Here is a 16,713-nt window from a genome sequence, read left to right on the forward strand (position 1 = left end):
TGCGCAGCGCACATCACTCGTATCCCACGGAACCCCTGTAAAAGGGACTCAGAATGAATGGAAGGGAGATAGTCAAATTGAATGAAACAACTGTCTTCGGTTTTCTTTAATTCGTCCTGGATCGTCTCCACCACGTTTACAGGGACAAGAACCAGAAGGGAGGAACAGTAGGGGGAGAAATAATGACGTTTTTCTTAGTCAACCAACGTTAACAAGCTAACGTTAGCTGACGTTAGCTCCAGGCTCACATAGCCAGCAGCATCAGTAACGTTACTGTAGCTGCTTATAATACAATATAGGAAAATGTACTTTCTCTACACAATTATCGCGTCTTTAGTTTCTTTTTTCATATTGAAATGGATGAAAAAGAGGAGGTATTGCACCGACCTGAAAAGACTTGACGGCAAAACAGTCCTTATTACAGGTAAATAAACGTTTGATTTTACAAATAGAATAGAAGCTTTCAGAAATCCGAAACTGTTTTAAAGAATCATTTGCCTCTCTGGGGTAAATATGTAGTCCTGATTTGACATGTCTAGCTAGCTAGGTATAGTATGCGGTCTACATGTAAAAAAAATAAAAAAATCTGTCAAATATCTCTTTATTGCATTTTCACAAATAAATACAAATCTTATAATATGTTTTAAAGAAACTTCAGCCTCTCTGGGATAATGTAGTCCTGCTTTGACAGGTCAATGTATAGTGGTTTTGTTGCTGAAGCACCAACACGTGAATTTAGTGTTTTTGTCTATATATTTTTTGCAGGTGGGAATTCTGGCATTGGCAAAGAGACAGCTGTTGCCTTGGCAACGAGAGGCGCCCGTGTCATCATCGCTTGCAGAGACCCGGACAAGGCTGAGAAGGCTGTGAGGGAGATCAAGTTTAAGAGTCACAGCCTTAACGTCCTTTACATGGAGCTGGATTTGGCCAACCTTCACTCTGTGAGGGAATTCTGTAAGAGCTTTCTCCAGAGAGAGAAGAGGCTTGACGTCCTGATTAATAATGCAGGTGAGGGTGTCAACCACATGGAAGTCTTTTGATACATGAAACAATATCACCAAAAGAAAAGGAGAGAAACGGTATTCCTTTTGAAGAGATAAGTTAGAAGTTTAGATTGGCCAGCAGTTAGAGGTGATTGAGCTGACATTGCATTAAAGATGTGTTGATTGTTTTCGTTAGCAAGGGTCTAAGCATTGAGTGTGCTGTATACTGTACAAATTGTGCAGCAACATCAGCTAAAAGCTAGGGCTGGGACGATATGCTTTTGTCCAGATTCGATTCTCACATGATACATGGGTGCCAATTCGATTTGTATTGCGATTTTCATTCATTGCGATTCCAGAAGTATTACGATTCGATAGTATTGATTATTGCGATCTTGTTTTCCACCTTTTTTTTTTTAAGATTATTTTTTTAGGCATTTTAGACCTTTATTTATACAGGACAGCTGAAGACATGAAAGGGGAGAGAGGGGGGGGGGGGAATGACAGAGCAAAGGGCCGGAGGGCGGAGTCGAACCTGCGGCCGCTGCGTCAAGGAGGAAACCTCTACATATGGGCGCCTGCTCTACCAGGGTGAGCTACCCAGGCGCCCTCGTTTTCCTTCTTTAACAAAAACAAAAGTTGAATAATACACTTCTAGAGACAATATAGAGACATTTCTAACTAATTGTTTGAAAAAGAATGCAGATCACGTCAGTCAGTCTGACATTTATTTCATTTGTAAAGAAGTACATAACATGTTTTGCTGGAAACAGATATGATGTATTCGGCAGTATTGTATAAATGGAAAATATTTAGGTGAGTAAAAAAATAAAAATAAAATCGAGTCTAGGGGAAAAAAAACGTTTTTAAAAATAGCAAAATTTTTCAAGATTCCCCCCCCCCTACTAAAAGCCATGTTTCTGCTTTCTCCACCTCGTTGTTTTGACCTTTGTCTTCCCCCTCCTCAGGCATGCCCAGTGTCCTTGACTGGACGGACGACGGCTTCAGCATGTGTTTTGGCGTCAACCACTTGGGTCACTTCCTCCTAACCAATCTGCTTCTGCCTCGCCTGAAGGAATGTGCCCCTAGCCGTGTGGTCACCCTCACATGTTCTAGCTACAAATACCAGAAACTGGACTTCCAGGACCTCAACTACAACCTGCTGCCCTTCTTCACCTACTGCCGCAGCAAGCTGGCCAACATCTACTTCAGTCAGGAAGTGGGCCGCATCACTGAAGGGAAAGGAGTGACCTCCTATGCTGTGCACCCTGGTAAGAGGTGTTGCTTTGTATGCCGCGGTGCCCAACTTGGGTTGTATGTGCAGTGCACCCTATCCACCTTTGCTTAAAAAGCTTACAAAAAAAAATACAGGTTAGTGTAGAAGGCATTTAATGTAACAAAATGTAATGCTAAATTCACAGATCTTTTTATTTCCTTACACTTTCTAGAACAAAAAAATAAAGAAAATAATCAAAGAAAGTAATCTTTAGCTACAGCTATACATTTTGTTTTAAAGGACTTTGTAAACCGTTTTAAATAGGTATCAATACATGTATTGTATATTTCTATATTGATATTGTAAATATATTTATTTACAATCAACACATTTTCTATTTAAAATGTAATTGTTAATAATAATAATAATAATAATAATAATAATAATAACTGTTTACACTGAAGTAGCTTCCTCTTTATAACAGTCTGTGTGGTTGTTTTAGGGCTTCTTTATGACAATATTGCATTTATTTAAAGAAATGTTTGCATCAATGTGATATAGTATCTTAAAACCTTGGTTTTATTGTATTTAATTCACAATATTAACCAAAAACAGACATTCCTATCTAGGGTTGGGCAATGAGAACCGATTCCTACTTGGAATCGTTTCAAAAATTACAATTCCAGTGGAATCCTTTCTTTATTGGAATAGTTTGCAGGATTTGGTTTCAAATCTGATCATGGGTTCCAAATTTAACATGCGCAAGTTTTGGTTTCCGTAGCGGCCAGGTGCTTGTTGTGTTGCAGCCATGGAGCACAGTAAGCAGCACTCTAGTGTGGCTTTATTTTACGTTGAAAAAGACCAGTAGAACTGCAAGCCATTATTGAATCTCTCTCTCTCTCATATATATATATATATATATATATATATATATATATATATATATATATATATATATATATATATATATATATAAAAATGTCTCCTAATATCTCTGCTTCCGTGTGTCGTTTAAGGTTTTGTCCAAAGTGGTTGGACGTGCCATTACTCCATCCTGTTCCGGATGCTGATGCAGGTGATCATGTGGATGTTTTTTGTGCCGTGTGAGATTGGAGCTCAGACTGTCATCTACTGTGCAGTGTCAGATGAAGCTGCCAAAACCAGCGGGGGTTACTTTGTCGACTGCCGACCAGCTACTCTGCGTCCTTTCGCCAGAGACGCTGGTGTGGCAAAGAAATTGTGGGAGGCCAGTGAGAGACTGGTGAAACTGGCCTGATGGTGGAGGCTGGAGAACTGATTTTTAAGAATTATTCATGGTCATGTACACATTTTTTATTTATTTATGTTTATCATTAACACTTTTGTTGTGTACAGTGCAGATGTAAAGATGTCTTGTTCTCTTATGTGCTACTCTGTATTCAAAGACGAAATGTTTTGCACAAATAAAAGACCCCTTAAAGTTTTACTGCGTAACTTTTTTTATGTGAAATAAAAAATTATTAAAGATAAATTTGAAGGGAAAAAAAGTATGGAAAGTGAAACTTTAAGGACACGCCAAGGCCACGTGATTCCTTGCGCACCAACGATAATTGTGTTTCTAGGCACTAACCAGCCTACTTGGCTAGGTTTAAAAAAAAATATGGTTTGGGTTGAAATTTTTAACCTACATTAATCTAAAAAGTAATGTCAGGGTGGGTATGTCGTGTATAGTAGGCTATGCGGGACTGCAGATAGAACATCCTCGCAACTTTCATAGGAATGACCCGGGAGCCCGCTAACAACGCTGTATTCAGTTCTCCATTAACGGAGCTGAGACGCCATTACAGGCCGAATTATCTCTACTATAAACACATTAGTTGGATTGTAATCTGTAATTCAAAGGGGCAGAGATTCGGTGAGTCTTATGGTTAAAGGATAAATCACTTAACAGAGAAAATTGCTCTTGATAGTTTCCTGAACTGCCATGTGTGTTCAGAGACTTTCAGTGATCCTGTGTCTCTGAGCTGCAGCCACAGCTTCTGTTCAAACTGCCTGAAAAAATTCTAGGAACAAGCTAAAAACAAAAAAACTGTTCTATTTGTAAAACAAAGTCCTCCACAGATGAACCAGGAGTGGACTTTGCACTGAAGGAACTGGCTGACTCCTTTGCTGGGAGGCAGAAGAATGGTTCACCTGAGACGGAAAAAGAAGAGGAGAAAGAGGAAGTTGTGTGTTAAACATCCAGAAGTCCCTTATTGGTTCTGTGAGGATGAAGAGAGAGCTGTGTGTCCTGTGAGTTCTCTCTCCACCACTTCTTTTGACATTTTAAAATGACTTCCTTGTGTTTTATGGTGACTGGTTACCTTTTGTAAATATACTGTTCAGTTCCTTCAGTTTGGCAAAAGTAGATTTTTTTCCCCCCCTGTTGACAGTTACGTTATGTGCAAACAATATAGTTTAGCAGTGATGTTCAATACACAAATGTAATTATTGAGCACTTAAGAGGCGGCCTGTTATTTTGTGTTACTATAGCATCTTCATTTAAATCCAGATGTGGAAACAGATTGCTAATTAATAAAATACTTTATTTGTTCCATTATCTTCTCTCTTTCCATTTCTGTTGGTTTTGTAGAAAAACTCCACTCACCTGTTTAGTGAAAGTTAGAAATGCATACACGTGGTGAGGGACACTGTAGTCAGTCTTTTCCAACAAACACTGTCCAGGACTTTATTCCAGTTACAGCAACATGTGTAAAGACATCTGGAAATACAAAAATAATGAATGAATATATGTAATAAGGAATATTAAAATCTATCCACATCCTGTAGAATGGTAGAGTGGTGAATAAATCCACCATTAGCTGGCTTATGCTGCCCCCCAGTGGCCAAACATGGTGCAGGATAAATTTGGAAAATGGTCAAACACTGATGCAGCAATCACAATCTGGGGCAAAAGGCAACCATTAAATAACATTAATATGAACTATTACATATTTCCAACACAAATTGGCCCAGTATTTAAACAGTACAGGAGCAAAGTAACACAAGCACACAGTGTGATAAAAGCACCAGGCTTTGTGCTGCCTTGAGGTCTCCAGTGCTACCTTAAAATATTGCTCTGACAATCCAGAGAGACACACTTACTAGGACACTGTTCTGGGCTCTGAGGGCTTCAGCTCAGGGAAACGCAGCTGGGAGGTGGAGGTGGGAGACCATCCTTTCTGGCTTGTAGGTTTGCCTAACGAGTCAGCTGAAAGGAAGGGGAAGGAAATGATACACCAAAATATGGCATGGGGTGTTTACTGCATGTTGATGGAAAAGTTTGGAATGGAGATGATAAGCCCGTCAGAGTGAAGAAGAGTCTCCAGAGGATCAAAGTCCAGCTGGACTATGACAGGAGGGGGAGGTGTCCTTCGAACAACCCTGAAGACAAGACTCACATCTGCACTCTCAGAGACACTTTCACTGAGAAACGCTTCCCATGGTTCAGTATTGGAGCAGCTGGTGATGCTAAAACTGCCGATATCAAAATCTGTCCAACTGAGATTTCTCTGTGATGTTCAGGGAGGGTGCGGTGGTCTCAGTGATTTATAAGATTTTTATAATGGTGTTTTTTTGTCCGTTAATGACAATTACAGTTAGTTCTTTTGTGTCATTTTATGATAAATGAGGAAATGTAGAGATCCAGGTTAAAGAAATAAGACTCCGCAAATTACATGGAACACATTCCTTGGTTGTTGTATAATATACAGTATATTTTTCTAAAGCACAGAATGAAAACTAAAGCTGAAATGTAGGCAGGGTTAGGTGTGTGCAGCATTCTTACAAAAAAAATTTTGGGAGTATATTTTATGTGATCATTTTAGTTAAGTTTGATCATTTGATTTCATTTTCAAATTTTCCCAGTATGAGCATCAACCTTAAGTTGTACTTCGCAAAATGGACCAAACAGTGAATGTTAATGTAATAGTAAAGGAGGTTAAATATTAAAAGGTTGCTGACAGTTGTCACCTTAATTTCTAACAATATTTATGATTCTATAGCAGCATTTATTTCACAATTATTTAACCTTTATGAAGGCTGAGCTGCTGTTTATTCCTGTGTGTTTATGTTAGCTGTCCATTACGTACTGTATACATACAATGTAGATTCACTTTATGTTGGATTCAAAAACCTTGATTTCTGTCCAGAGTTACTTGCATCAATAAAAATCAATTTGATGTGTTTGCAAACACTGAAACTGATTCACTTTTCTATTTAAATGATCATTTTATTGATAACACCTTAACACATTTTCTCGAAGTTATAGAAACACGTGTAGCATGTAAGAGAACAGAGCAATAATCCGAAGAATCAGAGAAGTAGAGGATTAATATTATTATACAGAAGAAACCCAAAGTGACAGAAAGAGACAAAGGAGAAACTAGAAAGAGCTGACTGCAGAGAAATGATTAAAATCAGGTTGGAAACACAGGGAATGGGAGAAGAGTGAAAGACACCCTACGAAGAGAAGCCAACTCAGTGTTGTCAGTGCAACTCAGTCACTGGCTGGAGGAAGAAGATGGCAGAGCTTCAGAGTGAACACAGTGGCTCCAGTTTATCTCAGTAAAGCTTCATCTGACTAAACAGCTTAAAGGAAGGCAGCAGAGCTCGCACTGACCTCAAGAGACCACAGGAGGACAGTTATTGTTTATATATTGTAGTTTATATGTAGGGCTGCACAATTAATCATTTTCTATCATGTCAGCTTTGATCATTCATACACAATCATGATTTATCATTTCATTGGTTAAGAATGTCTAAAGCGTTGACACAGTTTGTGATGTAATTGAATAAAAGGAGAATGATTTTTTGTTGCCCAAAATCACAGAGGAAAACCCATCATGTATCATCATGATCATGGCCTCAAACTGTAATCAGGACGGTCAATTGTCATAATTGTGCAGCCCTGATTAATAATTATAATGAAAGCTTTTTCTTATTCTACAGTGATAAACTGCTGTCTCTGACTGGATGACCTGTTACAATTGACGCTAAAGTCAACTTATTGTGCAGCTACGTCAGAAGCATCAAAGAGCCGTCCATCTGTTTGTGCTTTACTCTGTGTGACTGCGCCCCCTGCTGGAGCTCATTCACTCTTTGAAACTGCTTCTAATCTGGCAGTTGGACTCGAGTGCCGTTTCTCAAAGTGACGTGCAGGCTCAGTGAAGCAGTCACTCTCGGTGCTGATGGTTACCAAGCGCTCCTCATGTTCTCTCAGCTGCGTACAAAAGGCAGCCATTCTGCACTGACAACACGGAGCGCCACAGAAAAGCATGCAAGATAATCTTCATTACATCATCAACATCACCATTGTCAACATCCTTATAGTCCCACAGTCATTAACATCATCTTGATCATCGAGACAAAAATAGTTATATGCACTTTAAAAGCTGCGAAAATAGACAGTCGGAGAGGCCGAGTATACCAGCATTCAGTAGAAAATGAGAGAAAACAAATATAAAGGAAAACACCTAAAAACAAGTGTCCCGTTGACTGTCATGCAAAAAACAAAATGCCAGCTACGCTGCTAGTTAGTTGCAGTTATGCAATACTGTGAACTCCCTCTTCTAAATATGTGAATCTTATATTGATTTTCAAGGCTAGTAAAACACACTAAGAAGAACAACTTTGCAATGTACATGCTGCTATCTCTTCTTTTTTTTGGAGGCGGGGGAAGGGGGGGTGTCATGTCTGGTTAGCACGATCACACATGAACGCCTTAGGGTAACCGTTGACCTTTTAGTATTAGAACAGGGCCAAGTAGGTATTAACACTGTTACTGGATGAGACACGAGTATAATACAACAACTCAGTGGTTCACTTTGAAAAAAAAGCTTCATCACCTCAAAAAAAAGAAAGCGGCGATAAAGCTTTGGAGGGATAGTTCACTCCAAAATTCAATCCTGTATCATGAGTTTTAAAGTGATAAATGTCCCACTCTGGCAAAGTGGTAATGACCCAAGTTGAAGTAAAACGATGGACATCATAAAACAGAAAAAAAATGTCAAAAACAACTTCAATCTAACTTTGCAAAAGCAAAATAGAAAAAGAAAATAATTCACACCATGTTGGTCATTACAGAAAAGCACATGCAGGATGCAAATTGGGTTTACTATCCCGTTAAAATAATCATGTTTTACATGGAGCGGTGTCCCTTTGAACCGCAATAGACAGTACTCGCACAAGTGCATGAGCTGTACAACAGGAAAACAAAACCAAAACAAAAAGAGAAGAACACCATAAAATCATTCCACTAAAAAAAATAAATACATTTACAAAATAAATAGAAACCTGAGGACTATTCACCAAACTGACTGCCTGGCCTCTTTAATATCTTGGCCTGACCAATAGGGGTGAGACAAATGTGAAGGCAGCCAATGGTGGACGAGCAAAGTACGGAGGAGCTGATCGCAAGTCAAACCCCCACAAAAACAGTTTTCAGTGCTGCAAAGTCCATCGGATTAATCCCGTCACCCCTGGCACAAGCACTTTATATCATAAAAAGCTGATAAAACATGAAAAACATAATACATAGGAAAAAAAGAGATTCAATCATAAGAAAAAAAACCCTAGGCTGAAGGCAGGGGACTGATAATGTCCTCCGAAATAAAGCCTCCTCCTTCCATCTCTCACAACATACATCTCCAATATTTCTCCTGACTTGTAAAGAATACATACTGAGAGCAATAGATGTACTGTACATACATACTTTCACTCACTCACAAATATTGCACCCTGTGCCTGTCAAGGACTGCCCTGAAATGAGGAACCAGACCTCCGAACAGAGAAGCCCTAACTATCTTAAGCCCTAACTAGCCCCTCACTACCTGCAGACGTTTATGAACTCACGGTATGGCGGAAAACTCACTTGTGGAGAATTCAAGCATACACACCCTTGATTCGTCATTACAGATATGGGTATATAAGTGTATGTGCTTTGAATAAACAAACAGGCAGTGGCACCACCTTTCTGCACTATAGCTCTGGAAGTGAGAAAGGTCAGGCGTTCTCTGGGATTCTGTTTTTAGAGCACTGACTTCTTTTGTTTGTCATTTGGATTGAAAAAAAAGAAATAAAAAAAAAAAGAACCTACTGTTTAGTGAGTGAGAATTTAGTGAGTTAAATATATCCCAACTTTTAGGAAAAGAGCACTGAGCTTTAAATGGGTTTTCAGCTGTCGCCTGGCAACAGAAGAAGCCACCAACCCCGGAGCACCTTTTTTTTTAACACCAATAGCCTGAAAAACAGACTTGTGGAAAAACGGACCGACGCTAAACTGAAGTGCTACTGTGAGCAAAAAAATAGTGCTCAGTTTCTTGTCATGAAAAAACATTGCAATTATATCAAGATACTTTGATGTTACAGTTTGGCGTATTTCTCTTATACCACACCAAAATATTTCATAATAACGGGAAGCCTTTTTCATTAGATCACAACTTGGTTTAACAAGAAATATTACATTTTTGAAAATATTTTTGTTCTTTCACATCCGTTAATGAGTTTTACCTAGCAGTTAACATAATCAGATAAATGAGGCATTTAGTCATTTTCCAAAAATTAAGTCTTACACTTTTTCAAAAGTTAATTGGGGTGAATTCTTCTCCTTAAACTATAGCTGTGATTTGAGTATTTTTACAATAGGACAGCCTTGAATAAATGGTTTGTTGTATAGAAACATTATTCCAACATTTTAGTGTCTAGTTAAACCTGTTTATGTTTCTCTGGTCAAAGATTAGCCTAGTCTAGAACTTCACTTTAAAACAGGACTGGGATTTGTGTCCATGCAGCCTGTCGTGCCCCTCCACTTCATTTAGGAGAAATGATGCTACCTGTAAGAGTTCTTACTTCAGTATAGCCACGTTTAAATAATGTTCTTAATGTATGCTTCTATGTACACGTCTGTGCTCAATCAAAGCAGAATCTGGCAGAAACGCTGTAGACTTCCACTGAGACCGGTGAAGTATATTAGAAGCACTTTTCCGGTGAGCACTGAGCGTTACTGCGCAGCCTCCAACTGAGAGAGACGACGTAAATGTGACGTGAGCAACCTGTCTGAAAGTTGTAAGTCTTCTGGTAGCTGTGCCAAGAGAAATCTCAATCATTCCCAATCTTGCAGAGACGGCGAGCGTAGGTATATGTAAGGAGATAACATGGGCACAGGCTAATTATTGCTAACTAAAATGCTAGTTAACATTAGAAATTAAACTTAAACAGTTAATGTAAGTCAAAACTGCCTGCGAGCTTCTCCTGACTGTATGGTAATTTGTCGACTATGCGACAAAGTCGCGTGGTTATGACACAATCGTTAGCCTATTTTTACAAAAACGTCTGCTACGGAGACATAACGTGAGATACAAGGTAATGGAGCCTTTTATACATTGTTGCGTTTCTTTAGAAATAAACAATGGACAAATGGAGTCTTTAAACGCTTCAGATGTAAAGTTATCCGCTGTCAAAATGAATGGCAGTCAATGGAATGCTAACGGCAGGTTATGGCTTGTTAGCCTATGAACCTCTCCATAATTTCTTATTTAACACACCAACTTCTTTTGTGATGTGAAAGGTAGATGTGTTATTATAATGTATAGTTTCTTGTTAAAACAAAATAAGGTATCTTGTTATATTAAGAAAATGTTCTCCTTGTAATGAGAAACATTTGTCAATGGTGGCAGCAATACAAATCAAGGAACATTGTCACTAACAAGTTTTTTTCCGTCTAAAGTTTTTAGAGCTCACCATTCAGGATGCAAAAGTGCAGGGCATTCTACCATTATAGTATTATCCATGAAGATGGAAAAGTAAGTTCATGATAAAACTCTTGTTGCACGCTGTTTTGTAAGTGTGAAACGTTCAGTTTGAGGCAGGAAGACACTGAGCTCAGCTAACCCTTTCTCCCGCTGTTGCAGCAAGGGAAAAGCAACAGGTTCCTTAAACTGTAGTCATCATGTTTGGACTAGAACAAACTGGTTTAAATAACCGTCCACACTCTCTCTCTCTCACACACACACACTCTCTCAATCTCTACATTCACACGACACCATCAGACACACCGCTTTCAAAAAGGAATCCGGAAAAACTAACAAACTAAAACATGTTGACCATGAAATTGGGTGCAGAATTATAGCTCACATACAAGAAGCAAATTACAAAAAACGGCCAATATAATTTTCCACTTAAATAGCCACAATACAAAACAGTCACTGTTATTATTGGGGGAAAAACATGCTTTCTTAAAAAGATAAAGAGAAAAACAAAAAGAGATTTCTTTCAACTCTAGTAACCACTGGCATTGAGTATTTCGAATTATACAAATTACATATACAATTGCAAATGTGTAATAATAATAATAATAATCATCATAATGGTAATAATATAGTCATGATAATACATTTTACTTAAAACTTTACATACTGTATTTCCAGTGCAGTGTTTATGTCACAAGGGAAACGCGGAGAGACCACAGGAAGAAGGAATCACACCGAGTGCTGAAACACCCCACCCCCCCACCCAGTGTGCTGGAGGGAAGAAGAGGAAACCAGAGGGGTGAAGGATGTAAAGCTGTTTGTTTGATACTTGGCAGAAGATGTTGTAGGGCAGGTGACAGACGAGTGGGCAGTAGTAGTAAAAGAAGAGATGCATGCTGGGGGGGTTGAGGCTGGGCGTCCAGTGAGGGAGGGTTTGTTGTTGAAGGGCCCATCCCCAAACCGAAGATGGACTTGTTCTTTCATCCCTTCCCTCCTCCTCCTCCTCTCTCCAGCAGAGCACTCCTGACAGACAAAACTACGGCATTCAACCTGAAAAAGAAAACAGTGTAAAATAAATATGTCAATGAAAGTGTGACTGAGATCAGCGCAGGCGCAGCCCACTCGACATTTGGGGAAATAGGCCTATTCGTTTTTTTGATTAAAGTTAGATTAGAGCACGTGTCAAACTCAAGGACCACAGGCAAAATGCGCCCCCCTGCAAATTTTGATTCGGCCCACATATCAATTTTAGGTTCACAATACATTTTGGCAAGTTGTGCGCCAAACTAAATAGACGGGAAAGTGTTTTTCAAACTCCAATTACACGACTCTCAAACCAGAATTTGGCAGATTTACCGACTTTGAGACAGTTTTCATATTCAGGCTGAGAAATTAAGGCTGTAAAAAATGTAATCTTTGTTTTGCTTGATTAGCTAAACTCTGATGGGAGTCTGAAGGAACTCTTTGCTGACTTTTTAGCGTTTTATGTCGACTGAAGTGCAACAGTCAAAAAGAGTGACAAAAAAAGCAACAAAACGATGTAAAAACCGACAATAAAAAAAAATAAAAGTGACAAAAACGTTTTTACAATGTATGCATGTCAATTAAAGGTGCTGTATGTAGGATTGTGAAGATCCAGGACTTAGCCAAAAACTTTAAACATCAACAACTTCTCAGTCCCTCCCCCCTTTCTGCTAAAGCCCAATACGGTCTCCTAAGCCCCTCTCCCACAAGGGAAAATTAATGCGTATGCATGAGCAGAGATTCACACGCAGTTAGATACCCCCCCCCCTGGCCTTGATTGGTGCATCTGAACAGGGAGCTGCCGGATTTTTGCAAATCACACTACAGGCTGTAGGTGGAGCCAGAGGAGCCTGATTTTTTTTTAAATTACCTGCTCTGTAGTTCTACTCGAACATAGGGTCAGTTTCAGCAAATATGACAGAAAGTTAGTTTTATAAGTCTTACCTACTGCACCTTTAACTCTACATGGCTGGCCCTTGATGGGATTCTCTTTTCCAGTGTGGCCCTTAGTGAAAATAAGTTTGTTCTCAATCCTCGAACCCCTGGATTAGAGGATTGAGGACTAGAGGATTAGAGGATTAGAGGACTGGATGCATGTATTTTCTGTTTTTCTTCCGCTTTCTTTGTGTTGGAATTTTAAATTCGGTGGATTTATGAGGACTGGTTAACTGCTCCTCAGATCTCCGCAGGGTGAATACAGACAGCTAGCTAGACTATCTGTCCAATCTGAGTTCTCTCGCATGCGTCTTTGCAGCGGCTCAGTGCGGAGTTTAGCACCACCCATGACGATTCTGATTGGTTTAAAGAAATGCCATTAAACCAGAGCACGTTTTCCTCCCATGCCCCGAAAGCTATGTGGAGTAGCAAGACCTTCCTTCAGCGTGCTTTGGAGGAGGGTATGGCAGAGCAAGACTAGTCCAAAGGTAACAAAATCTGCAGACAGGCACCTCTAAAACTTCATTTTACACTTTTTTTTAAATATACATTAAACAAATGCTATAGAGGTTCTAGTAGGTAGATGTCTAAACTTTGAACTTCATGAACACCTTCTGCTGTCAGGTTTTCTGTAGTCCATACCTCACTGGAGTGGTGCAGCTGGTGCCCCTGAGCAGTGGAAGTGGATGTTCTGCCACTTGCTGTCTCTGCGATGCCAGACGCGAGTTTCCTCCGACTGGCTGGACCGTGGCCGACCCTGGTTGTCAACAAACTGAGTCAGGCGGATGTATGCGATGCAGGCCGCATCCTCGCCAATCAGGTGGACGTGGGGGTTCAGGATGGTGGTGTGGATGGGCTTGCTGTTCTTAGCCAGAACTGAAAAGATGACAAGAACAATGTCAGGAGAAGAAAAAAAAAAAAACAGCAAGGTTTGGATTTTGAGGACATTTTCAACAAAGTGTGTAATGTGATGTGTAAATGTAACACTAATCATCTCAGTCTCTGTGGAGTTGGGAGTTGCTGTGGAATATCGTTGGCAAATCTAGCTTTTTCAAGATGGAGCTTTTGTTAGATTTCTTTGCTTTCATTTTTCATTTGTCACTTCCTGTGAAAAATGTACAGCCGCTAAATGAGAGAAGACTGACCACATTTCTCTTTTTGAGCCACATTTTGTGATTCAAACAAACCCGACGTGTATGGTTACACTAAAAGTTAAGATCAAGAAGATTAAACAAAAAGAAACAATTATAGGAAATAAACATGCAAAAAATAGCAATACATCTATTAATCTTACGGTTCTCAAAGTAGAATCTGTGGAAGTCCATCCCCTCTACCAGGTTGCCGAGCGCCTCCGGCTCAAATGAAGTCAGTCCAGGGTCGCAGATCTTACTGAAGAGGAAAGAGCAGGACATGTTTATAAAGACAAACATTCATTTTAAACTATGCATTTGAACACAAAAAACACAGACTCACGCGTAAGCCTCAAAGTCTCCATTGTTGATTGCCTCTATCAGCTGCTCAGTGATCTTGATAATTTCTTGTTTGCGTACTGCCGAGGATAGGAGGCACAGAGGTTAATCAGAGGTAATCGCAACATTTGGACAGATGGAGAGCAGTTGTTTTTTTATTCATTTTAATTTTCACGTAACACAGATGCACAGGCAAGTTAGAACCCCAACATACATCCATACTCCCTGAGAAACTTATTTGTGAAAAACTTTTGTCGTCTATAATGAGTTGATAAATGTATAGTGAAATAGCTGTAATTGTGCTCAGGGTGGATTCTATACAACAAACATTGACACCATAGCAGTTAATTCACTCTAGAATTAGTTTGGGAATGAATTTCAAAGAAAATACAAACATCCACACACATACAATAGAGACCCTTGTGATCCTGAACGACTGTCAAAAACACTACTACCAACACACACACAAGGAATTTCCTTATATTACCGCAAGCAAGGTCACCTGTGTATTTAAAGGCATCACAACTATTCAAAAGCAACCAAACGATGCATAGTATCAGCAGTACTTTCCATGGCAGACGGAAGGAAGTTAATTAGGCTCAGAAGAAAAAAAAGCACACACATCCAGATGGTTCAATTTCCAACTTGGCTGACAAAGGAGCAGTTTACGACAATGTACTTTACTTGATGTACCGGTTTACCAAAAGCAGAACACACTGACTGTTAAATACGCTTGCTCACGCACAAGCCTGCGAGGAAATGTAATTTCATTAGGCCCCGTGATTGGCTAATATGCGTAGGGTCAGGGTGGAACATGCTCGGTACTCACTCTGGGAGGAAGACAGGGAAAGGCTGGAGGGGGAGTGAGGGGGAGGTGGGGAGGTGGTGTGTGCAGGTGGAGGGGTGGGCCTGGCGCTAGGTACCGGAGCAGCGTCAACCTCGGGTGCAGGGGCCGCCGGCACCCTGCGAACACTGCTTACCAAGTCTGTGAGCCGAGACACTGAGTGCCGTCCAGGCAGGATGGATGGATGGATGGATGGATGGAGGAACGCAAAAGAACAGATTAGATAATAAAGAAATAAGTAAATTCCTTCAGGAATTTTGTGGTCACAATAAGTAAACCAGTGTGTCTGCAATCTTACTAATAAAATAAAAACTACTTTGTTTTGCACTACATACTCAACACAGGAAAATTCAGCACTCAGTTCTGGTTTTATGTGGAATTTTTTATTAAACCTGCAGTATCATACCTTTCATTTATCTGAAGCCCTTTATTTGCATACATTTATTACTAAATGTCTAATTCTACTTCAAATATAAATAATTTAAACTAGAATTACCGACTTGCAGTTGTATGCTTCCGCCAACCAGACAAGTTGCAGTTTACATCCATGTCTGTCTGGACTCATGTAATATATGTAGTGAAGACTTAAGGAAATTAATAAAAACTATTAAGTTTACATTGGTATATCTTACTATATACTGTTTGGACCCAAATGTTTCATCCTTTTGTGTCAATAAAATAACTAGAGCTTGGAAATAAGCTGCTTTACTCTTTTTTTCTTTCGAAAATAGACAAATAAAAGTCTCATGGCCACTTATTTCTCTTCCAGAGGTCCTTTACTATACACTCCCTGTTCTAGCTCTTTTCTACTTACTCTGCATGGGGACAACAGGGGTGTGTGGAGGGGAGGGGGCGGAGAGGGCAGAAGGAGGTGGAGTGCTGAGTCTCCCTTCCCCGTCGGATGTGGGCCCTGAGCCCCTACGCACTGAGCCCAGCAGGTCAGCAAACTTTGTGGCAGCTTAGGAAGTAGGAAGGGAGGAACATGGGAGACAGTGCACTGAAATGGAAGGTTGACCATATTGTGGCCTGAATGAACAAACTTTGTCCTGGAGAGCACTAAGACAAACCGGCAACTCAGCCAACCAAGAAAAAATGGTGGAGGTATATCTAGCATTAAAGGCAGGGTTGGTAATGTGGAAAAGCTAGCAAGATTTGAAAGTAGCGATAGATAGATAGATAGATAGATAGATAGATAGATGTCTGTCTATCTATCTCAAACAATACAGTGGTGCTCATAAGTTTATGAACCCATGCTGAAGTTGACTAAAAAGAGGAATAAAAAAAATCATCTTTTGGAAATTGATCTTAATGCCTTAATTAAAAAAAAATGAGGAAAAATCCAACCTTTAAGGACACCAATTTTCTTTGTGAATGAATAATTTATCATGAATAAATAAATAAAATAAAAAATACAGGGGACATAAGTAAGTACACCCCTATGTTAAATTCCCATAGAGGCAGGCAGGTTTCTATTTTT

At 39.6% G+C, this 16,713-nt stretch overlaps 2 protein-coding genes across 10 annotated transcripts in view; one reads left to right on the forward strand and one right to left on the reverse strand.

Moving 5' to 3' along the window:
- Window positions 1–14: 14 nt before the first annotated feature.
- On the forward strand, window positions 15–3,662 carry LOC144518585 (retinol dehydrogenase 14). The gene is made up of 4 exons (XM_078251370.1): window positions 15–424; window positions 766–1,008; window positions 1,952–2,254; window positions 3,216–3,662. The coding sequence occupies exons 1-4, from the start codon at window positions 304–306 to the stop codon at window positions 3,473–3,475; spliced, it is 927 nt and encodes a 308-aa protein (XP_078107496.1). The 5' UTR covers window positions 15–303; the 3' UTR covers window positions 3,476–3,662.
- Window positions 3,663–11,283: 7,621 nt separating this feature from the next.
- camk2b1 (calcium/calmodulin-dependent protein kinase (CaM kinase) II beta 1) overlaps window positions 11,284–16,713 on the reverse strand; it is a 69,029-nt gene continuing 63,599 nt past the window's right edge. For 8 of the 9 annotated variants that reach the window (XM_078251365.1, XM_078251364.1, XM_078251362.1 and 5 more), the window contains 4 exons: window positions 14,397–14,472; window positions 14,218–14,312; window positions 13,566–13,799; window positions 11,284–12,014 (listed from right to left, as the gene is read on the reverse strand). In XM_078251365.1, the coding sequence (XP_078107491.1) occupies window positions 13,567–13,799; window positions 14,218–14,312; window positions 14,397–14,472 (404 nt within the window). In that variant the 3' untranslated portion in view covers window positions 11,284–12,014; window position 13,566. Of the gene's footprint in view, window positions 12,015–13,565; window positions 13,800–14,217; window positions 14,313–14,396; window positions 14,473–15,221; window positions 15,393–16,050; window positions 16,195–16,713 lie in introns of all 9 variants that reach the window. The other variant, XM_078251368.1, reaches the window with a different exon arrangement.

Source organism: Sander vitreus, chromosome 5, assembly GCF_031162955.1.
Source record: "Sander vitreus isolate 19-12246 chromosome 5, sanVit1, whole genome shotgun sequence".
Classification (NCBI taxonomy): Eukaryota; Metazoa; Chordata; class Actinopteri; order Perciformes; family Percidae; genus Sander; species Sander vitreus.